Source organism: Micromys minutus (assembly GCF_963924665.1).
Source record: "Micromys minutus genome assembly, chromosome: 32".
NCBI classification, from domain to species: Eukaryota; Metazoa; Chordata; class Mammalia; order Rodentia; family Muridae; genus Micromys; species Micromys minutus.
In genome coordinates, this window is record NC_137967.1 from 9,685,558 (window position 1) to 9,710,557 (window position 25,000).

The 25,000-nt window shown below is 48.8% G+C and overlaps 1 protein-coding gene across 2 annotated transcripts in view; it reads left to right on the forward strand.

Moving 5' to 3' along the window:
* Positions 1-25,000, forward strand: part of ZNF536 (zinc finger protein 536) — a gene marked incomplete at both ends in the record, with an annotated part of 248,529 nt that overhangs the window by 54,413 nt on the left and 169,116 nt on the right. For both annotated transcript variants that reach the window (XM_080908756.1, XM_080908757.1), the window contains one exon: positions 19,844-19,996. In XM_080908756.1, the coding sequence (XP_080764882.1) occupies positions 19,844-19,996 (153 nt within the window). The remainder of the gene's footprint in view (positions 1-19,843; positions 19,997-25,000) is intronic.

The window sequence follows — 25,000 nt, forward strand, 5'->3', positions numbered from 1 at the left end:
GGCAGAAGGATCCCGAGTTCAAGGTCAACCTGAGCCACAAAGTAAGCTTTTCATAGCAAAACAAAGAAACACATAAATTCTCAGAAAGGGACCCCATTTAGAAGCATTCAAGGCTCAGAAACGTGCACACAAACACTCCGTTAAGAAGGGAAAGTTGGTTTCCCCAGCATGTCTGCCGTGCTCAGATTCTCACTGTAAGATTCACAGGTCAGTCTAGAAAGTTCCAGACATTCCTCTACTGTTCACTGTGGTGCTCCTGGGCAGCCAAGGTGGACCATCGCTGGGAGTAAATAGTACCCCATCTGTCTTGAGTGCATCATCCCCTTTGTTAGCTGAGTGCGTCTGCTCAAGAGTTATACCCAGCAGAAGAGGGAAGCCAACAGTAGGGTGCAGACCGGGCAAGAAGCAGGGGGTGGGAGTCAGGGGTGGGGTCAGAAGGTCTAAAGGGCTTTCAGTGCCTTGGCTGGATCTTTCTGGCTCCTTGAAGAGGCTTTATGAGGAGAGCCCTGGAGGAGTTAACAGTGGTGTCTTTCACAATGGAAAGGTCAGCCAACATGTGTTTATTGAGCGACTCTGTGGGCCAGCCTCTCGCTTGGCTTTTGTCGGTGATTATGAGACAGGCAGACCCACGGGGTCCTCTTGGTGAGTCAGCTGCAATCAAAACACGTGATAAAAATTAGCGAGCAATCCAGAGCACTGTGGCCGTGTACAGAAATGTTTAGAAAATGATTCTGAGGGTACCAGGGAGGCCAAGCCAGGCTTTGTGGCAGCCATGGAGTTGAGACAGTGACGGGGAGCACACAGAAGGGGGGGAGGGGGCCAGGTATTCTTGGCCTGGGGCGGACAGGCGAAGGCCAGGTGTCATGAGTGAGGAGGACCCCTCAGGCCATCACAGCAGGGAGAGAACTGTCATCCACCTCACCCTGCTCCATCACCACATCCTGGGATGAGGTCCTGGGGTCACCCAGTCCTCTGATGGCAGCATGTTTCTCCCTGATCACTGCCCTTCCTCCAAGGCCTCTTTGAAATCCGACTAAGGTTCAGAGTGCGTGGTTCAGCATCTCTGGATGCAATTTGGTACCCTAGCAGAATTAAGGGGTATCTGCTATTACTTGAAAGGAGGTCTCTTCCCTTCTTCCTCTGAGTACCTGACCCCACAATCATCGCTGACTTTGAAATAATAAACCCATCATAATTATGAGAATTAGTCTGGAGGCTTCTGCCTTGTTTGCTCAAACCGAGGTCATTATGGCTGGTTTTAGAGGTGGAGAGGGCATCCGGAATCGGCTCAGCTGAGACGGCAGATTCAGACAGATGCCTGTCGGCTGGGGGCGGCCAGGTAGTGAGTGCGGGGAAGGGCTCAGTGGGAGGAACCGTCCCCAAGTGGAGCCTGGAAGCTCCCATTCCTTAGGCCCATGGGCTAGGCTTTGGGACGTGGAGTCTCAGGAGAAGCTGGAGAGTCTGACCTCAAGGGAGACCTTATGGGAGAGGAGTGCCCCAAGGTAGTAGATACTTAGCACTTAAAGACTGTGCGGGGCAGGACCTTGCTTACTTTGATGGGAGCCCACACACACAGAGGTGCAGCCTGAGGTCCCGGGATGAGAATGGACTTGGACTGTTTCATTCAAGTACACATTTGAGCCACAGGTCCCTCTATCCCCCTGTCCACATCCTCTGAGCTGCATGCTCACCCATTCTCAGTCAGCCTTGTGTATGTCTTGAGTGTGAAATGTCCTCCCAGGCTCATGTGTCTGGACACTTGGTCCCCAGCTGTGGCACTGCTGATGGAGGCTGTGCAGACTTTGGGACTGTGATCTACAGAAGACAGGTGGCTGAGAGAAGGCCCCCGAAGTGGCTATCCACTTCCGATTCCAGCCCAGGATCCACAGGTCTGAGCAGGCTGCACACTGCACGCTCCCACAGCCCCAGAGCGGAGCAAGCCTCCTCCGCAACCAGGCCGGACTGTATTTCCAGAAGCCACGAACAAAAATAAAAACTCTCTTCCCTTAAGTGGTTTACATGACGTATTTTGTCACAGTGTCCAGAAAGGTAACTAGTCCTAACCAGGTGAACATCTGCCTGCCTCTTTATGGCCTAGGATGGCTTTGAATCCAAAGACAAGGCCATATACAGCCACTGGTCCAACTCTCTGGTCCTGCTGCCCCTGGGCTGCCGGCCGCATCCCTTCCTCTTGGAGGCAGAGGGTCACAGTCGTGCAGCAGCGAGGTCAGCGGGTGGGGAAGCAGCGTTCTTCAGAGAATAAGATTCAATATTCGGATAGGGTATTAAAGAGACGGAGCAGCCGTTAATGCAGAAGTCTTTCTTTGACTTAATTTATTATAATGTATGAGGCTACAATGTGGCTCACACTGCTGTTTTGGATCTGCGTCTTGATTCCCAAAATTGCAATCATGATAGGTGGATTATAAGCGTGCTTTAACATACAGATGAGGAAATGTATTCTGGTGCACTTTTCCCCTAAGGAGAAGTCGGAGGATAAGGGGCAGGAGCTTTGTATAACCTTGCAACGTTTAGTTGTCTCTCTTGGTTATGGGGCAGAAATTAGCATCCCAGGGACCAGCAGAGCTACTGTGTGTGTGTGTGTGTGTGTGTGTGTGTGTGTGTGTGTGTGTGTAAAACCGCTTTGAATGTTAGCCCAGAAGGGTTTCCAAAAGGACCAGAGGAAATGATTTCTTTCCATATTAAAGAAGGAGTCACCAGTATCTTAGCTAGCAGAGGTGTGCGGACTTGTCCCCTTGTTCTCCATCCCATAAAGATTCGTTCGGCGTTACCCTGGACCACGAACCTTGCTAAAGATGAGGGTGGCTCAGTAAGTCAAGAGGGTCAAAGAGTCTCTGTGGAGTAGATACCGGGTGCCACCTGATTAGAGAGTAAGCAGGGAGCGGGGGTCTGGGGTCGAAGGGTGGGAAAAAAAGCTAGAAGATGCCCACAGGGTTTTGGGTTCCAGGCTGAGTGAGGCAAAGACACGCCATCAGCGTCACACAGATGGGAGAGCTTAGCTTCCATCCTCACTCTGGCGGTGCATGAGGACACCCACAAGAGCATATGTCTGCACAGACTTTATCCCCAGGCCTAGAAACTCAGCAGAGGCACAAGGCAGAACGAGCTGCCGGATGTGCCCGCCTGGGGCCACCACCCGCCCGGCCGATCATATACTGAAGTTCTATTTGCCCAAAGCAAGCCACCTGCCTCTGGGGTGGGGCTCCCAAAAGCAGAACAGAATTGTGTGGATGTCTGCGTGGATGTCTGCGTGGATGTCTGTGTGGATGTCTGTGTGGATGTCTGTGTGGATGTCGGGCTCAGGCTCAGGCAGGCATGGGCAAGGAAAGACCACACCATGGGAGAAATTATGGGTACACTGGGGAGGTAAGGCTCCCCATGCCAATTTTTAAATCTTCTCCGTTTCCCCCCACCTCCTCTTCCTCCCACCTTCCTCGAGGGTGGGCACAGACAGTCCACCCCACTCCCCCAGGATAGTCCACACTCGGGATACGTTACTAGACAGGCTGAGGGCATGTACGTAGGATCTAGGGCTGCGTAGAGAGCAGAGATCCTGCGTCCTGTGTCATTTCCACAGCAGAAAGTGCACTTGGGGTTGGATCCCACAGGGTGAGGAAGGGCGGGCAGGACAATGCTGGTGACTTTAGCCCTTCCCCCCCCCACACAAAAAAAGCCTCCCTAGATTGCAGCATTGTAGAAGTGCCACCCTGTGTGCCTCTCCAGGGTCACCTTTCCATCTGGCCACTCAGTCAGTCTTTACGGGGAATGTTTTCTGGTCCACTAGTTCTGGAGATGGAACGGAGCAATGGATCCTTCCCGAGGTTTAAAGAGCAGGCGGCGGTGCCCTGGGAGATTCCCGGCAGGCAGGTCACCAGCCACACATGAATCCCTTAGCTAAAAACCCAAAGTTTGCCCAGAGCCTGAAGTTCTGAGCAGAGTACCACCACTCCATGACCAGCACATGACAGGCTGCAGTTTAAAAAGCAGCGATTGAAAGTACTGTCTGTGGAATAGTCTGGCAAGATGGCTGAGCAGATAAAGGTGCCAAGACTGACCACCTGAGCTCAAGCCTTGGGACCCACCCAATGGAAAGAGACAACCAACTCTCCAAAGTTGTTCTCTAACAGAGCACATGTTTACATACAAACACACACATACACACATACACATACATACACACAGATACACACACATATACACAGATACACACATACATATATACACACATACATACACATACACATATATACACACAGATACACATACATACACACACATAAATACATACCCACATACATACACATACACACAGATACACACACAGATACACACACAAATACATACATACACACATACACATACATACACACAGATATACACATGCACACACATACACACATACATATATATACACACACACACATACACACACATACACACATACATATATATACACACACACACATACACACACATACACACATACATATATATACACACACACATACATACATACACAGAGAGAGAGAGAGAGTAAATAGTTTAAAATACTCTATACTACCTTTAGCCTAGTGTCTATAAAATACATATAAAACACTAATACATTTTCTGTTGAGATTTGTGTCTTATCTCCAAACTACTCCTTTGGTGTGTGTGTGTGTGTGTGTGTACTCTAGCTGGGCATGGTGGTACATGCCTGTAATCCCAGAATTCAAGAGACTTATGTGGGAGTATTGTGAGTTCTGGGCCAGCCTGGACTATATCAGATTCTAACTGTTTAAAAAAATATATGAGAAAGCAATAAATATTTTAAAATGCTGCTGGTACCAAGTGCTTTGGTTAAAGGATGTTTAGGTGGTCATTCAGAAAATTCTAGACAGCCGAGGAAACCCAACTTAATCTCAGAGAGTGGCTCTTCAACAAATAGCTCTGGAAGCAAAGGAATGTGGAGGTGAGCCAGGAAGCTGAGGCTGGGGCTGGTTGGTGTTTGAGGAAGGAAGATGGCAGCGGGGGACATGCTAGGGTCCAGGAAGGAGACTTCCCCGGCAGGTGATGGCTCAGAGCAGCAGGGATGGGAGCCTGGGGAGAGCAAGCATTAGCACTGTGTGTCTGTCTGCAGGCATCACTGAGAAAAGTTTTTAGGAGGATTCCCAAGCTGCATCTCTCACATCCCCAACCATTCCCTGTCACTGCCCGCTAGACAACTCCGAAGCTCCTAATCAGTTCGTTTCTTCTAAAGCTATCCTTGTTTCTTTCTGCTTCTCCGGATGGAGGCGCACTTTCCTGAGCAGGGGCGTGGGGTTACCCAGGAGTCTTTACCACAGGCTCCTGGAACTCAGAAATAAAATCTTCCGTGACTGGTGCTGTGGGGCCACTCATGAATGAATGGGGTGCTGAAGGAAAATGTCGAGAGGCAGCTTCACCATACACAGGCCACTGGATAGAGAGAGCTAGGATGGTGAAGACTTGCTGCAGCAGCCTGTCATTGTCCCTTACTGCCACCCAGTCCCCTCTCCCCTCTAGTCTTCCTCCTCCACCCTTCACCTGTTCACCTGTTCGGAGGGCAGATGCCCCAGGAAGCTGTACGTTCTAGCTGGAGAACATGGAGCTACGTGAAGAATGAGTTTCCCAGCACCAGGCACCGGGTGGTACCCAGCAACACGGAGACTGCTTGTACTGTACAAAAGAGGGGGTAGACCAGCTGGTGTATTCTTTCGTGACTCCGTTACACGGACTGTCACCTGTTGCTTATCCGACTTTGTCTCCACTGTGTTTTGGACCTTGTAGGTGGCAAAAGGGAGGCTGCAAGTTAAAGAAACCCACCAGATGGACTTTCCTCTCATGGTCTCACTTGCGTCTCACAGGGGACCGCAATGCAGGTGCCTCGGTCCCCATCTTAGAGGCAGAGCTGGAGGCTGGGCAGAGTTAGGAAGCACTTACTGCTCAGAGGCAGCAGAGCAGGGTTGGAGTCCAGTGCTTGCTGTGGCAGAGCCCCTGGTTTTGGAGGGTTGCGGGAAGAAAGCAGATCCCTTTGCCATGAGCCCCAGAACTCATATCAGCCAGTGGGAGGTCAGCACAGAGAACATGAATGACGCAGGCAGAGTGGGGGGCTATCCCACAGTCGAAAGGACCTCAGTGTGTTCAGCGGCTCCGGGGCGGAGTTGGCCCCTTCAGGTGGACAGGAAAGCTGCCCCTTGTACGTTGGGGGACTGTGTGCCCTGCTAACGCTACATGCAAGGCTAGAAAAGTGTCTTTCAGAATTCACTGGTGTGTGGTTCTTTTATCCACAGCCAGGAAAAGGCTATGCAGGTTCGGCCTTCCTATTTGTAGTGCTTCCCAGGAAGCCAGACCTGGAACTTCCGGTCTCACTGACTCGTGCCTCTGTTCCCCCATGTGCAGGGGTATAGGTTAACAATGAGTGTGTATCCACTCTGTGCCGTGTTTGGAGGTGAGAATTGCAGCACAGGTCTCCGAGATCTGATATGCTACACGGAGAGCCGGTGTAACCGCTGTCAGAAGAGTGATGTGTGAATTCTGTACCTGGCCGGAAACTGATCGGGGGCTCCAAAAGCCAGGCGTGTGCATATATCAAAGGGAAACAAAATTGTCAAGAACTACCAGAAATAGGGCCAGCCATATGGCTCAGTGGCTAAACGTGATTGCCACACAAGCCTGGTAACCCAAGTTCAATCCCAGCTCTCCACATAAAAGCAGACGAAGAGAGATTGTTTCCACCGACTCGTCCTCTGGGTTCTACGTGTGAACCCTGCCACATGCCACCCCCACCCCCATTAATAAAAAGATTTAACAAAACACTACCAGGAATGACTCGGCCTCTTGCCATTTGTCGCAAGAGGGAGGAGCAAGGCCTAAAGCAAGGGTGGCAGTCATGTTGGCTGAGACTCCCCGCCTTCTGAGTGGCCTGGGAGCTCGGCCTTCCCATGAGGGTCATTCACAGGACACGTGCCATGTCTACTATGTGCCTGTAAGTACCAGGATGGAAGACGGGGACTTGGCCCTGAGACAAAGCTTGAGGACAACAGATCTAGTCTGGAAGACTGACAGAGCTAGGTAGGCTTTTTTCTTTCCTTTCACGGTACCGAGGATCGAACCCAAGGCCTCAAGCATGCCAGAGAAGCATTCTACCAACACCCTGGATAGAGCTGTTGTTGTTGCTATTTCTAATTCCTACGTGCCAGACAAAATATTTACCATTATATAGTATTAGGGAGACGGGCATTTGTTCAAAAACAATTTTAAATCTTGATCTAGTGATGATATCTCTCTGATAAAGATTCTCAAATTAAGAGGGCGAGAGGTCCACAGAGCTCAGAGATGGCAGGAACTTGAGCGCTGGCAATTGACACTTGTTTTCTGCCACTGTTTACTCTTCAATAAAAAATGCATATTTACCATAGCAACCTCCTGGTCACGTGGCGCCCTGTCTTACTGCTACCCTCTGAAACAGAATAGCTTCTTAAAGAAACACACACATCCTAACAGGAATGCTTTTCAGATGCAAAAAGGGCTCTTTCTAAGGAAGCTTTTCTCCTGCCATAAATGCTAATAAACACATCCTCTTTACAGGAATCATTTTGGTCCTGTATCTTAAATGGGGGACATTGATTACAGAAGCCTAAAGAAAATGACTCTTGGAGGGGTTTTTGATGCTTCAAGAATCTGCTGATTATCTTAAAACAGTGTTAAATAAACACACACACACACACACACACATACACGTATGCACTAACATTTACGGTTGCACACACACATCTATATACTAGACGCCAGCCGCTTGTATCGTCTGGATGGGAGTTCGGCGTGGATTCTAATGACCCACTGCTTCATCTGTGATTAAAGATTGTCATCTATGGGAAGCTCAATTGCAGCCTGAATTGTTTTTCCGCCGTTAACTTGGGAGAATTGCCGGGGTTTTAAGAGCTTTGCAGAGCCTGTTCCAACCTGGACTGCTCAGGAAACGAACACAGACAGATCCTCATCCTGGAGTTTGATTGTGTGCCATCCCATGGGTCAGGGCAAAGAGGAGAGACCTCAGGTCACCCTAGAGCTTCTTTCCTGTAGCTTAGCCTTTTGGTGTCACCCATGTTAAGCTTCCCTATTTGTGGAACATCTTCTGAGCTCTGTGATGGGAGATGTCTCTCCCCTATTCTGCAGAGGCCACTAGGTTATGAATGATCACAATGACTCGGTTTTGCATATAAGAAAATGGAGCCTCAGAAAGGTTAACCAATTTGCTCAGGATTGCACACCTAGAAATTGGTAGAACTTGGCTTTTCTGGGGTTCTTGTTTTGATTTGTTTTATTTTGGGGGCACGGGCATTTGCTGTGTCACTGGCCAGCCTTCTACTCCTTAAGTAGTCTAGGCTGGCCCCAGTCTTCCTGCCTCATCTTATCTTGAGGGCTGGGATTACAGGCATGTGTCACTAGCCTTGCCTGGCACTTCGTTTTGGCCTGGGGCCTTTTGTATTGCAAAATCAATCCACCCATGTTGGGGACCTGTCTACCCAGTATAACTATGGATGTTTCAACTGCGAACAGAACAGTTTCACTCCTGGAAACGGGGCAACAAAACTGCTGCTTTCTTCACCCCAGTGCTTCCAGAGAATTCTAAGGCAGCCTCAGTATTCACCAGTTTGGGGGGTTGGTTTATTTAAGGCTTTTTCTTTTTCTTTTTTTTTTAATTTGCTTTTGTTTGATGGGAGCAGGGTCTTGCTATGTAACCCAGGCACGCCTCCAACTCTTGATTCACCCCCTGCTTCTACCTCCCAAGTGCTGGGATTACAGTTATGAGCTACCACAGTCAACATGAGCCAAGTCTTTTGAAACTCCCTTCTCGTCCTGACGTTCACCCAAGCCTGGCAGCTGTGTTTCCACCCCCCCCCCCCAGCCACTCGAGCTGTGCTGAAGTCAGTATCAGGATGTCACTGTCTTTATGATGGGAGTGCTCTGGAAAGGAGCTTTCGACTTTGCATGGTCAGAACTCTGGCCAGCGCCCCTGGCAAGTGTGTGGACCTCAAAACTGGGCCTGCTGTTGTTTGTTGTTGTTGTTGTTGTTAAATTCCTTTCAACCACACATAAGCCAGTATAAAGAACAAGAACATATTTTGTGCCTTTCATGAAAAAAAAATGGCTGGGGGGGGAGGGAGGTTTGATTGTAAAATGGGGCAGGGCTCTGTGTCCCAAAGTGGCACTGTGACCCAAACACAAGCAAAGGAGAACTGCCCAGAGCCTGTCCCTCCTAGCCAGTCTGAGAGGCGTGTACATGAGCCATTTCATAATTACCCATCACGACTGACTCCGTGCTGCCTTAATAGATTATTTAAAATGGTGTGTGTGCCTCCCATGCAACCCCGAGTCAGCCCCGAACTGTACATACATACAAGCTGGGAGAGGTAATTGCTTATCATGTATCTCTTTGTTCCAGACACTTTTATAAAAGACTATGTATTATGTATGGTATGACCTTCAAATCTCAGGAACGTGTTGTGCAATAAACTGTCAATATTTGTGGTTATAAGGTACCAGATGACTTTTACAATAATTGGAACGGCTATATTAAAAGCTTGGATCACTCAGCTGGTTAAAAGAGAAAGACACAGGCCAGCGTTCACCGGGGACTCGCCTTCTGCCAACTATTAAATGGAAGATATTGCAAGGTGCTTACGATGTCTTCTTTGTTTAAGAAAGAATATGGCATGACACGTCCCCAGGGGACACATCGTCTCCGAACCAGCCTCTCTCCTTTCAGTAGGTGCAATCCCCAGGAGACTCGGCTCCACAAGTTATGGCGGCTGACCAAATGGATGTTAGAGAAGATGTGTCCAGCTCGGCCACAGCTGCCCGAGGAAAGGATCCCTCCAGTGTGGGCTCCGACCTGCTCTCTACCCCACCCAAGGAGAAGAGGCCATAAATTATCTTAAGAGGATCTTAAAAGCCATGTTTCCTCTCCCCCCCCCCCTTAGGAAAATAAATTATATAGAAATCTTTGGGGAATTTACAGTGTGCTGAAAGTAGAGGTTTCTAGAGTTTTCTGTCGTCTTTGCTTTTCCTTTCTTTCTCTCCTCGTACTCCTTCTTCTGAAATAGAAGCTCTCAAATTTCAAAAAAAAAAAAAAAAAAAAAAATTAAAGCACCAGAAGTATTTTCAAATGATTATAATAGAGATCAGATGACTCAGAAAGAATATCTGCTTTTGTGATGTCGCAAGCCATAGGCCATCTAAGCAGCTTCTGTCAAAGTAGTTAAATCCCTTACCTTCCGAACATCCTAGGTAAATGTTCTACCACGGAACTTTATCCCTGGCTCCACCCCTTATTTACGTTTTAGTCTGGGACAGGATCTTTCCAAGCTGCCCAGGCTGACCTTGAACTTGCAATCATCCTGCTTTAGCTTCTGAGTAGCTGGCCTCACAGGCATGTGCCAACCCCCGTTCATTCCTAGAAGTACTTTTTGGACACTCGATATAGGCTGAGTATCCACCGTGTGCCAAGGGTACTGTGTTGACTGATGGCAGTTTGCCTCCGTTCCTTCCCAGATGGGGGAAAAGAAAGGGCAGAAAGCACCTCAGGCCACTTGGCATGTGCTTCAGAAGCCAACTGGGATCTGAAGGGTCAGACCAAAGATTGGGACAGGCAGAGATTTCTTCCAAAGCCTGGCTTCCCTCAGAGGAGATGTGGGGTGAGAGGCAGCTACCCTTGGAGGTGACATGGGATGAAAACCCAGCAAGAAGTAATACCCTTGAGAATTCTGGGAGGGGACTTCCGGGAAGAGGGGCCAGAGGAGGGAATCTAGCTACAAGGACAGAGTCTGCCTAGGAGGACAGGGAGGACAAACGTGGGGATGCAGATGAGGCTCCAGCCCTAGGGGCAGGACTAGGGCTGAGGTTTGGAGATCTTTTAGGATTGGGGGTGATTAGAAAGGACGGTTGACTACAGTAACTGCCCCTCTCCCTATAAGATGCAGGGGCTTTCCCGGTAGATGACAGCTCCTCAGGCAGGGCTTCTCCAGACTCTGGTACCAGCTTCTGCTCCCTGAGCCCAGATTCACGGATGAGCCTCCATTGCCTTGCTTCCTACTGGTGATCTCCACCTCACTGTCCAGGCCAGAGGAAAGAGTGGGTGTGCAGAGTCCAGGGGAGACCCCACACCCAACGAATGCACTGTCCCAGGTAAACACTGAGGACCCCAAACCCTGGCCACTACAACGCCAAATCATAGTCCTCACCCTGCAGACTGAGTGCCCGCTAACTGTGGCTTGAATCTGGAATGTCCCGTAAGCTCCTATATGTTCACGTCTGAATCCTTGCTCACAGTCTGGTGACATTAACTCGGGGCACTGGCTCCTGGAGGTAGTTCATTAGGAAAGTTATCGGACGGCCCCTAGTTCTGGCCCACGGCGATACAAGGAGCCGCCACAACACATTCCTGCCACCAGGAACTCATCCTTGCCATGAGGTCCCGAGATTCTCAGAAACTGTGAGCCAAGAGACAACTATTGTCTCCTTGGTTGTTTCTGCACAGAATTTTAATCGCAGACATTAAAGTAACTAATGCACTGCCCACAGCGTGTGGGGAGCCCCCAGACCAGGCAGGAGAGGGCAGCCCAAGGATTACACAGATACTATTAACAGAGACAGCCATGGATAAGAAGAGAGCCCATGGGTGGTCCAGTCACAGCAAGTCCCTCAAACTCTCTCCCTGAACATTAAGGACTGAGGGCTAGGTAAAACCAGAAGTACATCTGGCCCACAGTGCTTGGTTTAGAACTCAAGTGTATTTTAGAGGAAACTTAACCCCCGTGTTGCTCATCTTCACCAAATCCATCAAAATGTTGCACTAGAGACATGATTTGAAATCCTAGTATCTGATACATTCTCTAAAAAGTTTAGTCTTTCAATAACCTATTCCCCCAATTCTAGAAACCCTACCTTGCCGGCCAGCATCAAATTGAGCTGTGCTCAGTTTGAGCTGCGGTTGAAGGTGATTGGAAGAACAATGGAGAGGGTCCTGCCTCCGACCCAATAACCCAATAGGAAGCTAGATGTTGGTTAAAACACAGACACACACACACACACACACACACACACAGACACACACACACACACACACAAGCAACCAAAAAAATACCTTCACATGTTTTCGCCCATCCATATTTTAGTTGGCTATTGAACATGGCCATATATGGTCTCAGTGAGTTTTAATAAAACAATAGAGAAGCAAGTTAATTCTGACTCATCACAAGAATTCTGTCTTTCAGGAGCTCAGAAGAATCACCCACACTTACATACACACATTAATTTTTAAATGTTTTTCAGAAATAAAAGGTTCACTTCCCCACCTCAGAGTCTTTACTACGATGACCATTGCTTCATATTTATTTATATTTTATTTCATTTACATGGATTTTATGTGAAGGTATGCTGTGTATGTGCCCATACATGTGCATGTGCGTGTGCGTGCGCGAGCGCGCGTGTGTGTGTGTGTGTGTGTGTGTGTGCGTGCGTGTGTGTGTGTGTCTGTCTGTCTGTCTGTCTGTCTGTCTGCCTGTCTGACTGTAGAAGCTAGAAGAGGGCATTAGATCCCTAGAGCTAGAGTTACAGGTCGGCATGAGCTGGCTGATGTGGTTGCTGGGAACTGAACTCGGGTCCTTAACAGGAGCAGTCAGTGCTTTTAGAAGCTGAGCCAACAGTCCAGCCCACATGCTCACTGCTTTATTAGAGCCTTTTAACTTTAACGCTTTCAACATAAAGGGAAGTATTATTCTTTGAAGAGGAACTCTGCACTTCTCTACATATTCTACATGGTGTTAGGGTTTTTTTTTTTTTTTTTTTTTTTTTTTTCTTCCCCCAGAAAAGGCTCTGAAAACCCTGCTGTATGTGGGCAAGGACATTAAGAAAGATGTGGCATCTCAGGGCCCTGCTGAACAGACTGACCACAACTCTCAGTCTACGAAGTCCCCCCCCCCCACTCTTTATTAATAAAGAGAATTGTGCTTTTGAGATCGTTTTGCACATTTAGACCTTCAGAGTTGGGTGCCAGGTCATCTCCGGGAATGTAGCTACTGTTACACTAAGTCCTTAGAGTTTCCAGTACCACAGCATGTTGGGAAATGAAGGCGCACATGCCCAGGCGCAGAGGGAGCCCTGCTCACATATGTGCTGGCCGGAGAACTATATTCACCGTGAGGACTTCGCTGCCTTATCATCACCTACGCCGCCATCACTAGAGATTTCTAAGCAATCTTTCTAAGATGTGTTCTGAAGGGTAGAAAGGGTCAGGCCGCCTGGTTTGTCACTGACGATACAAAATGCACAATTCAACAAGACAACCCTCCCCTCCCCCAATTCTTTGATTAATAGGACTATTTCAAAAGTTGATATAAACCCAGAAGACTTTGGTCAATTTTCTTTTGAGTTTTTAATACTTAATTAAAATATAATTATACCTTCCTTCCAACTACTTCCCATGACCCCACCCTTGCTCCTTTTCCATATTCATGGCCTTTCTTTAATTATTTTTGGGGTGTGTGTGTGTGTGTGTGTGTGTGTGTGTGTGTGTGTGCTGAGCCTGTTTAATGTTGCTTGTATGTGTATGTTTTTAGGGCTTGGTATTGGATAACCATCCCTAGGAAAGACTAATTCCCCCTCTCTCAGAAGTCCGTAACTGCCCGTGTCTTCTCGTCCAGGGGTGGAAACTCATAAAGTTTCCCGAACCCACGTCGGCATGCCAACAAATAGCACCATTATTCAGCTCTCGCTGAGGCAGTTGCACTGCGGCGATCTCGTGGTGTGGCTTCCCTGCCACACCTATCTCCAAGACAGTTTCCCAAGACGTTCTGGCCCTTTAACTCTTCCACCCGTTCTGCCTCTTCTGAGAAATAGCCATCATCAGTTCTCGGCCATCTCTCCCGGTTGCAGCACTCTCAATCTCCGTTTTGTGATGTTACCAAGTTAGTTCTCATTCATACCAGGCTGGCCAGGTGTCCTGCGTCGCAATTCTACCATTTTAACTCTTGCACAGCAAGGTGCTGAGGTGGAGGAGGCAATAGGGTGCTTGGCACAGTACCTCTTGTCCCTGCCTCTGCCCAGCTCTGCTATTCCCCCTTCCCTCATTGGCTGAAACTAGTCACCTGGTGTCAACCTAGAACAAGGAAAGTTGGGAAATGTAGTCCACTAAGCACAGTACACTGAATGGAAGTACGTGTTGTACATACACTTTCCTTCCCTGTATATTTGAGCTATACCCGCTGGTATGTTATTTTGTTCTAGGTTATTGAAGCCAGGGCAGGTGACTTGAGGCAGCGGACAAAGACAAACTTGGGGCTTTGGGCTCCTCCAGTGGTCACGGCACCATTGGAAGTCAGAGCTAAAAGACCTGGGTGGTCCAGCCCTCTTCACCTCCACTATCCCAGAGGAAGAAACCAAGGCCAGAGAGGGATGAGGGACTTGCCTAGGGACAGTTAGAGACTGGACATACAGAAGACCCCACACCCAACTCCTCTTTTCTGAGCTGTCTGAGCAAATGAACCACTTTTAATATATCAAAGAAGCTTAGTGTTTTAGGACAACCCATGGGGGGAAAATCTATCTTTAACATACAAAATCACTTTATAAGTCAAAATTTAAATTCCAAAGAGTATTTGCGGTTGAGGTTTAGAGTTTCATGCACAAGGTGCTCGCTCACAAATGAAAACTTCCATGTCTGTTTTATAATCAGATAGCCAGCCTTGGGGTTGGCCTCAGACAGCCCTTCTCCTATTTTATGTGCCTATACTTTCGAGTCGGAGAACCAGGCCTTCCGGATATCTATCTACCTGGAATCTCCAGCAGCCCAGTTATGGCTCCATGAGTGAGGACAGTAAGATGTAGCATCCAGGTGCAGGAAAATGTCTCCAGCTCACTGTCAAACCTTGGTGGCTGACCTCACCCAACCTACAGAGGCTTAGAATGACAATGCAAAGGGAACTCGTTGTCTGACCTTAAGAAGATGAAATTAGGAAGTCGGTGACCTTTACACCCAAATAACGCTACTGAAACACAACTTGAGATGGTGTGGTTCTCTCCCCTGAGGCCTTCTGAGAGGTGTAAGCTGTGCTTGCTACTACTTCAGGATTCCAGAGACAAGTATGCAATGCCTTTGCTAGCTTTTCCTCGTGGCTGGAAGCTGAAAGCCACGAGGGAAGAGAACCACATCATCTCAAGGAGTGTGGTCTGCAGCATCTACGTAAGGTATTGCTTTGGGAAACATGGCCCCCATGGCATTCGGGAACATTGAGAAACAATTCAGCGTTCACAGGGCAGTTTCCTGTGTGCTGTTCTGTTAGAGGGCAGGCAGGGCTATCCCTCCTTGCCAGGGAATTGCAGAGAGTGTTCTTAAAAGAGAATAGAGAGGTAGAGGCCAGACATGAACACGTGGAGGTGGGGGGTGAAGAGGAGGGGCAAGGTCGGAAGAGCGAGAGAGAGAGAGAGAGAGAGAGAGAGAGAGAGAGAGAGAGAGAGAGAGAGAAGAGAGAGAGAGAGAGAGAGAGAGAGAGAGAGAGAGAGAGAGAGAGAGAGAGAGAGAGAGAGAGAGAACACGCGCGCAAGCAGCCCCTTTTATAGTGTCAGGTAAGTGAGAGGTGGGGCATACCTGGCTGTTGCCTGGTAACTGAGGGGTGCGGTTTACATAATCCTAACAGAGGGCCAGGTGGCAAATTCAAGCCGGCCCTCTTGTTCACTTGGAGGAAGTGTTTTGCAGGAGGGAAAATAAATTCTGTAAGCCGAAGGAGAGGCAGATAAAGGACAAGGGCCATTGAGGAGGTGGCTGAGTGAGTCTAGGCGCTTGTTGCAGATAGCATGATTTTTTCTTTAAAATTTACTTTACATTCCAGTCGCTGTCCCCCTCCTAGTCCCCACCTCCCACAGTCCCTCTTCCCATTCCTTCTTCCTTCTCCTCTGAGAGGGTGGAGGGCCCCTGGGTACCCCCCTACACTGGCACATCAAGTCTCTGCACGGCTAAGCGCATCCTCATCCACTGAGGCCAGACAAGGCAGCCCGGGTAGGGGAACACGTTCCACAGACAGGCAACAGATTTAGGGACAGCCCCTGCTCCAGTTGCTGGGAGCCCCACAGGAAAACCAAGCTGCCCATCTGCTACGTGTGTGTGTGGGGGGTTACTCTTTGGTTGGTGGCGCAGTCTGTAAGAGCTTCCAAGGTTCCAGACTCTGTCCGTCTTCCTGTGCCATTCCTGTCCTCTTTTGGTCCCTCACATCATTCCCCCAGCTCTTCTTTAAGGCTCCCTGAGCTCCATCAAATGTTTGGACAGCCTGACTTGGATACCCAGGTCCCACAGTGCATGTTGTGACCCAAAGGTCACAGGCACGCTTTGCCATTTATTCACGTGCACTGCCCGGTGTGCACTCACCACAAAATAACTACATAAATAGTCTTTTTAAATGTACTAAAAACCTAAGCCATTTGACAACTCACTAACCATTTGACACGTGACCCAGAGGCAATTTTATCGGGTTACTGATGGGTTTCGGGGGTCTCCAGCCTCACCCTGGCTGCCCCTCATGCACTGATGGTGGAGCAGGACTGGTGGCTGAGGGACACTGGGACCATTTCTGTACTCCGAGCAGGATGAGCACCAGGAACCATGTAACTTCCAAAACTCTTGGCCCCAGCTTAGTGCAGACATGCTTACAAGCACCCATCCGAGCACTGGTTTGGACTGGATTCATCCACAAGGTCCTGTGTGTGTGTGTGTGTGTGTGTGTGTGTGTGTGTGTGTGTGTGTGCGTGCGTGCGTGCGTGCGTGCGTGCGTGCGCGCGCGCGCGCGCGCGCATGCGCACTGGGCAGAGATAACCCAGCTTTCCCAGACTTCCTTGCACTTGGCTTCCCATCTCTGTGGACATTTCCTGGGACCACCCACCATTCCTCTTCATTGTGGCCCAGAGTTTGTTTTTTCTAGAAGGATTAGTCTAAGAGTAAACGCCATAGGCCCGCCGGCCCTCCCAGAGAAAACTGTCTCCGCAGAAAGTGAAAATTAAACTCTTAAATCTGCAAAGAAAGCTGTTTATCTTACAAATTTATTCCTTTTATTGGACCACACATATCCACGATAGAAAGATAAAAGAGAAGCAGATACGGGCCATCACTTAGAGTGACATACAGCGAGGCATAGGTCATCAGAACTCCGTAAAGCCTGCCAGGGTGGCATGTTGTCTCTGTCCATATTTATCTAGAATATTCGGAGTAAGCCCTCACCAAAGACTGCAGTAGAAACCGGCCCTTCCTCACGGTGTGCACGGCTCTGACTCCAAGGCTGCCGTATCCTTCACACTTGGGCTTTGCTGGGAGAGGCTGACAGGTTGGATCTTGGGACAAGAGACCTGGCAGGAATCAGTCTTTATAGGTCCATACCCCCCACCCCCTACTCCAGCCTGACACTCAAGTCCTGCTTGCCAAAGGCAGCCTCCAGACTTGGATCCAGTGTCTTGATTTGTCCCCAAGTATTACTTGGCAAAGTGTCTATCCTGCTCAAACCAAACAGAGGATCCTAGGCAAAGGAAGTCCGGGTGATTTAGGATGGGCAAATGTTATTGAAAGGGAAGGGGGGGTGCAGGGAGGATACAGGGGGCAGATATTTTGTGCTGTTCAAATTCAGGCGGACTGCATGCAGTGCCTCGGGCCTGCTGTCTAGTACAAAGAAGGCTGAGGCAGGTGGATTGTGAGTTCAAAGCCAGAGAGAGAGGTTGGGGGCGGGGCATGTACTGCTCTTGCAGAGGTCCTGAGCTTGATTCCCAGATCCCATGTCAGGCAGCCCATAGCCACCTGTCAACTCCAGCCCAGGCTCTCTTCCGATCTTCATGGGCACCTTCATTCATACATGCAGAGGTCCCCATGCAGGCACACACACACATGTAGTTAAAAGATAGAGATAAATCTTAAATAAAACGACAAAGGAACCAGAAGCCTGGGGATGTAGTTACTTACCTAGCATACACAAGGCTCCAGGCTCTTTCCCCACCATAGCAAAAGGAAAACTCTGGGCAGACTCAGCCTGCAGTTCACAGACGATGTCCCAAGGAGGCATCTCGTGGGGCCTGCGTGACCCAGCTTTGCGACACCGTCTGAGCTTTTCATCCTTACCCATAAGTCATCTTCCGGTGCTCCTCATGTTTTTTGGGATGCCTATAAATCTGGAACTCAATGAGCTGCCAGACTATGGTGAAGAGTTCTGGATTTCAGTAAACCCACTCCTCCTGTTTATAAAAATTATGAGAAAAAAAAAAAAAACTCTGAGAAATTGTACACTCCAAATGGGTCTTCCAACAGTGACAGGGAGAGTTGGGGAGAATGGGGTTAGAAGGAGGCCTTCGATGTGCTTTTCTGGGGTGGTGATCTGCTCACATATGGTCCAAACGGAAAGGATGTTCCAAGCCAGGGCGCTTTCACAGCCTCCGGGAGCCAACATCCAAATAAGAATTAAGTGTGTTTGCCTTCATCTCGTTCATGGTCTATAAGTCTGTCCCTTTCGGCCGTTAGTGGGGGTGGGGGAGGGGAGCGCCAGCGACGGATGATACAGAATAAAGGCAATTTGCTTTTCCCATGGCTTGGAAGGTACAGACCTTATTTATTCTCAGCTCAGCAGAACTCACAGATCTACTCACTAACTCAGAAGGCTCCCTGGTTCTCATCCTGGGGTTTAGCGCAAGGCCTGGAGGATGGCCCAGAAGCTGTGGCAGGGACCCTTCTAACCACAGGAGCTTGGGCCTGGGGCTGGGGCTGGGGAGGTCAGAGGGGAGAAGCGAGTCCAGAGAGGGTTCTCTTCCCTCCCCTTCTCAAAGACACAGATGCTCAAAGTCTGCTGTAGTCTGTAAATGTCGCCTGTACGGGACTGTGATGTCAGGCCCTGGGTATTGCAGTAACAACCCCCCCCCCAAAAAAAACACTAGATATTTTCGGTTTTAATTACTATTGTGTCCTGTCATTCCTGTGTAAGAGGCAGCCGTATGTAAATTTTACTCCACTTTCTAGTGGTTTGGGCTACGTAACAAATAACAGCAGGGTGGGAAATTCGTATTGATACTTTACGGAGGGGCTTCTCGAGTCGCGGCACGGAGATTTAAATGCGGTGCTCAGAGTTTATGGGAGTTCAGAAGCTGAGCTTCTGCACATGACTTTGAATGTGTCACTGTGTGTTGATCATGGCCTAATTGTGGAACTGCATCTCCACCCTTTCTCTTTTCCCTTTCATGCGGTTTCTCCAGTCAGGGTTGGATACAACTCTACAAGGAAGCAGCGATCACTTTGGGATAATTTTCTTTCCTGTCCCAAAATAGACGCATGTCTGCTTGTCTCGGGGAGTCAGCCGAGACGCTCCCTCCACCCCCTTGTTACTGGCTAAGCTGCAAATGTGATTTTGATCCTAGAGTGAACTTTCCAACCAGCCTATATTACAAATTAATCGAATTCCGCCAGTGCCCACATTTTCAAAACTTTTAGAAAAAAAAAATATTTAATAGGAACTAAGCAAAAAGAAGAAATCAAACCAGCTGCTGACACAGCTGTTTCTTCTCTTGTTTAATTCAGTTCAATATAAAGGTACCATATGCTGCTTAAAATGATGATAGGAAAGATGAAATAATTTAAGAGAATAACAAGAAAATACATGAATTGTCAGCATTCTGTCAGACTCAGAGAATGAAATAGACAGGTGTAGTATTGACATGTTTAACTTTGTGTGGTGTTAGCAGTTTTGGTGTGAACAACTCCTGACATGCGCTAAAGTGATGTGAGAACGCTTCTCATCCACTGCAGACATCGGCGAGGAGGCCGGGAGAGCTGGCGGCATCCAGCAGCAGGCGCTGCTCCGAGACAGGAACCTGGGCTCGGCCATGAAGGACTGCCCGTACTGTGGGAAGACTTTCCGGACTTCCCACCACCTTAAGGTTCACCTGAGGATACACACAGGTGAGAGAGATGGAGGTACGGCCGGGTGTCTAGAGAGCACCACGTAGAGCTGAAGAAGCCCAGAGTCCAGCTGTGCGAGTCCCCAAACACTGGGTCACTCCGGTTTTTCATTGCCGTGACAAATAACGGCCGTACAGCAGTTTGAAGAGAGAAGGAGAGGTTTGCTCTAGTTTTGTGTATCTAGTTCATAGTCAGATGGCTTCATGGGTTTTAGTTCATAGTCAGATGGCTCCATGGTTTCGAGTTCATAGTCAGATGGCTTCATTGCTTTTAGTTCATAGTCAGATGGCTCCATGGTTTCGAGTTCATAGTCAGATGGCTCCCTGGCTTTTAGTTCATAGTCAGATGCCTCCATTGCTTTTAGTTCATAGTCAGATGGCTTCATGGGTTTTTAGTTCATAGTCAGATGGCTCCCTGGCTTTTAGTTCATAGTCAGATGGCTCCATTGCTTTGAGTTCATAGTCAGATGGCTCCATTGCTTCTAGTTCATAGTCAGATGGCTCCCTGGCTTTTAGTTCATAGTCAGATGCCTCCATTGCTTCTAGTTCATAGTCAGATGGCTCCTTGGCTTTTAGTTCATAGTCAGATGGCTCCGTGGCTTCTAGTTCATAGTCAGATGGCTTCATTGCTTTTAGTTCATAGTCAGATGGCTCCGTGGCTTCTAGTTCATAGTCAGATGGCTCCCTGGCTTTTAGTTCATAGTCAGATGGCTCCGTGGCTTCTAGTTCATAGTCAGATGGCTTTATTGCTTTTAGTTCATAGTCAGATGGCTCCCTGGCTTCTAGTTCATAGTCAGATGGCTTCATTGCTTTTAGGTCAATGACAAAATAAAAACAGACCAACCATCATAAGAAGATTCTCCCCCAAATGACCAGGCAGACTGGCCTCTAGCCCAGCATGGATTCCAGGCCCATTCTTGGGGCTGGACAGGTAGAGTTGTCCTCCTCCACTCTCTGGAGACTAGGTAGTCCACCATGGTGTTGCTACAAAAGAATCCTAGAGCTGTTTGTTCTCAACCAGAGAGAAATGGCCTCTGGGACACCCCGGCCATCTCTCTTGCCTTAGATCACTAGTTTCTTGCAGTGTGGACATCCTTTTAGAACTCTGCCGTGTTCCTCGGTTTTTTGTTTTGTTGTGTTTTTTGAAAATTGTTCTTTTTAGTCTTTCTGATAGTTGTTTGTGCATTGCCAATATTTTTTTTCTTAAAAAAAAAAATCTATCTGAGTCATGGACACCTCCATTTTCTTTGATTTTTCTCCTGACACTTTATCTATTGCAGTATGAGCCTGCTGCAGAAGATAGACAAATATGCCATCTATTTTCAAAAATAATTGTGCTCTGTTTCCCGCAGAATCAATAACTCTGCTCACGGATGGGCAGAAACAGCTACCGCATATGAGTCTTGTACGTATCTAAAGGATGAGGAGCTTGAGCCCTCAGCTGGTTCCTTACCTGATGCTCAAAATCTGACACCACAGGGAGCCCTGGCAATACTGGGCCCACTTTGTCACTAATACCCCAGACGAAGTGGGCATAGCCACTTCCCCACCAGAATTGGAGCATGTTTCTAGGGAGTCACTAAAGGTCACATTCTAGTTGCCTTTTTTAGAATAAATATAAAGGAGGAGAGGCCTGATTTGGCTCCTGGTTCAAAGGATACATACAGCCCTTCTCCGAATGGATGTCACCACAGCCAACAGCCCTGTCTGTCTCTGATGGCAGGGAAGAGCTTGTCCCCACCCCAGCAGGCAGGAAGCAGAGTGCTCCGGCTAGAAGCAGGACCGTTCTCACATCAGCCAGCTATGTCCTATGTCCCAAAGGTTCTTCAGCCTTCCAGAACAACGCCACAGGGCTCAAACATCCGAGACCGTAGGAGACATCCACATCCAAATCACAGCAGAGGGGCGTTGTAAGACTGTGCTGTGAGTCCCACTGTTCTTCCAAAAGGGCTCTTGCTGCAATGTGACCTGCTTCACCTGGACCCATTTCCCACCGGTCCCCATCCTCAGCATCCTGTGCCCTCTGTCTTCTTTATCTTGTTCATGCGGTGCCATGCACCTGCCCCAGCTGTAGAACCTTCGCACAGCCACCGCCTCCACCTCAGAGGCTCTCCTTCCCAGCAGTCCCAGGGACATAGCTCAAACAGGAGGATGCCTGTCACTGCCTATGGAACACACATACACAAACACACACACACACACAAACACACACACACACACACACACACACCCTTCTTGACTTTGGTTGATCATGAACGTAATGTGTTTTGAAAGAACACTGTTTCCCACCAAGAAGAAGCTGAGACTTATGAGGGTGGTTATTTACCCCATTTTTATTTACATTATTTCTGTAGACCAATTCCTGCAAGAGTACTTTACACATGGGGAGGAGCGCATGCTGAAATTATTTTTCTTATATTCATCCTTACCTCCCTCAACACTCTCTCTCAATCTGTGTGTGCCTCTCTCTGCGTGTGTGTGTGTATGTGTGTGTGTGTATTTATGTGCACACCACAGAATGCATGTGCTAGAAAGACAAGAACTACTTGGAATTGGTTCTCTCTCCCCATGTGGTCTCCAGGGATTGAACTTGGGTCCTCACACTTGGCGTCAAGTGCCTTTCCTGGCTCAGCCTTCTCCGCAGCTACAGGGACACCCTGAAGTTACATGTAAGGCTGAGTGACAGAGCACATGCCAGAGTAGGGAAGCGAGCTTCTTCTTGTTATCCCTGCTCTTTGTAAGGTGGCCGGGAAGGGTCAAGTTAGTAGGGAATGCCATCCCTTGTCTGGGAGCGTGAGAATCCATCAGGATAGCCGCCATTACTGCATTCCTGGGACCAGCCCTAAGAGGGGCTCCGAGCTGAGCATCTTTTCACTGCTACCCAGCTCCCCTTCCCTGGTCTACTCTCCCCTGTGCTTCCAGCTCATCTGCCCTACTCACACATTTGCACATTGTAATCGTCTCTCTCCTTGACGACAGTATGAGTTCCATGAGATCAGAAGTGTCTGTCTGTCCAGCAGTGTCTCTCGGAGGGTAACAGAGCCCGGCTCTCAGGGCTGCGTGAAGTAGTAAGTTTATTAGGGAAAAGGCCAGGCTCCTAGGGAATCATCTCTGACACCTCGCTTCTTCAGGCTATAGCAACATATCTGTCCTTTCCAGGTTAGAGGACACCCCTTACATTGTGGCAGTAGTTATGGGAAATGGGGGGTCTTCAGGACATGAAAGCTCTTTGTGGGCGCCACTGGAGGGCTGTGTATACTAGGGAGTAGACACCAGACCAGGGTATCTTGTGACTGATCTTAGTGGACTTGAACATACAGCCCTGGGCTGGGTGGCTGGGGAGAGGTGGCTCCCTGTGGATGAAGGAATCAACTTGTTTCGAGGGTGGATCAGAAAGCAAGGGCTCCCGGTGCCTGTCAACATCGAGACGAATGTGGCCTCCAGGGTCCACTCCAACCGTATCGCCACGTGAGGAGACATGGATGGACTCAGACTTCTGCAAGTCTGGGGACCTGCATGGGAGCGAGTGGATGCTGCTGGCTCTAAATCTCAAGGCACGTTGGTCTCTTTCCCCTGGTTTTCATATCAGACTTCTAAAGTTTATGACTCAGATAGAGGTAAGGCAGGGGCAGCGGTGGTGGCAGCAGCAGCAGCAGCAGCAGCGGTGGCATTCCAGAAACTTCCGCCATAGGGAGAAAATGAAAGAAGCCATGGAAACATCACATCTCCACCACCCACCCCCGGAAGCAGCATTTGCCGGGTTTAAAAAAAGCAGAATGAAAACCAGATAAAGATTAATTTCCTTTTTATCCAAGAACAAAGAAGTTGGGAAGCGGTTATACTTGTGGGTCTGAATAGAACAGAAAGTGTTAACGCGTTAGAAATCACCAAGGTAGACACCCATCGCTGCAATGTGAAAGCGTAGATGACACACGTCATTAAAAAAAAAAAAATCAAAACCAAGTTATTTGTTAATACAGGATTTCATGTGGGGCTCATACCTTCCACCTTGCCCTTGGGAGTCCATACCTCTAAACGGCATGACCAAAGGACAGCAGGCCATGGAACAGGAGCATGCACTGCTAAGTCCTCCTTAAAGTCCTCCAGTAAGGGACACATGCGAGGACATTAAAAAAAAAAAATCCGATGTGTAATGAATACGGATTAATTGGTTCGGCTCTACGAGGGACCATTCTCTGTATTTTTCTAGCCCACTCCATCTTTATTAGAAGTCTTGATCCTGTGACATCGACTGATAAAAACCATTTTCCTTTCTTTTCTCCACTGCATTAACTTAATTACTGCTCTTCTTCTCCCAACACCTGTTTATTAGAGAGGAGCCGAGTGGAAGCAGTATTCAGACGGCTCTGAACATCTGGGTGCGGAGGAGAAAGCTAGCGGGTAGCTAGGGCATTTCTGCAGCCCACCCCCCCCACCTCATTACAGACAGACCAGCAGGGCTTTGGGGGTGACCGGGGGACTACCTTCAGGACCTTTGGAGTCCCTAGCATCGCTCGAATTCCCAGAGATCCTCCTCCACCCCCAGTCTGGCTCCTGAAAAAGGCCACCCAAATCGGGAGAGGGAGAAACCAGGGTAGTTCTGCTCTGGGGTGTCCTACCCTGGGCTGGTTAAGACGATGGCCTGATCACCCACACGTGGACAATTTCCTTTCTGATGCTCAAGGGCTCTGACCTGGATTCAGAACCAGAGCACACGGGCTGTAGGAGGCGCGGCGTGACTCAGTCAGCGTTCTCGAGAGAAACAGAACCAATGTGTACAGTCGTGCACTGCACACTGGCTTTCTGTCAGCGGCAGTGTCCCGAGTGTCCTGAGCTCTAGGTGAGCCAGCCTCAAGGCCAGCCTGGCTTACACAGTGCGACTCTGGCTAAGGAAAGAAGACTATGGTGGAGCTGAAGATTCCTGTCGCCTAGTGGCATTGCAACCCGCCAAGCACTGATTTTATTTTTACGGCACTGGAAGTGTAAACGGACCCACCGCACTGTT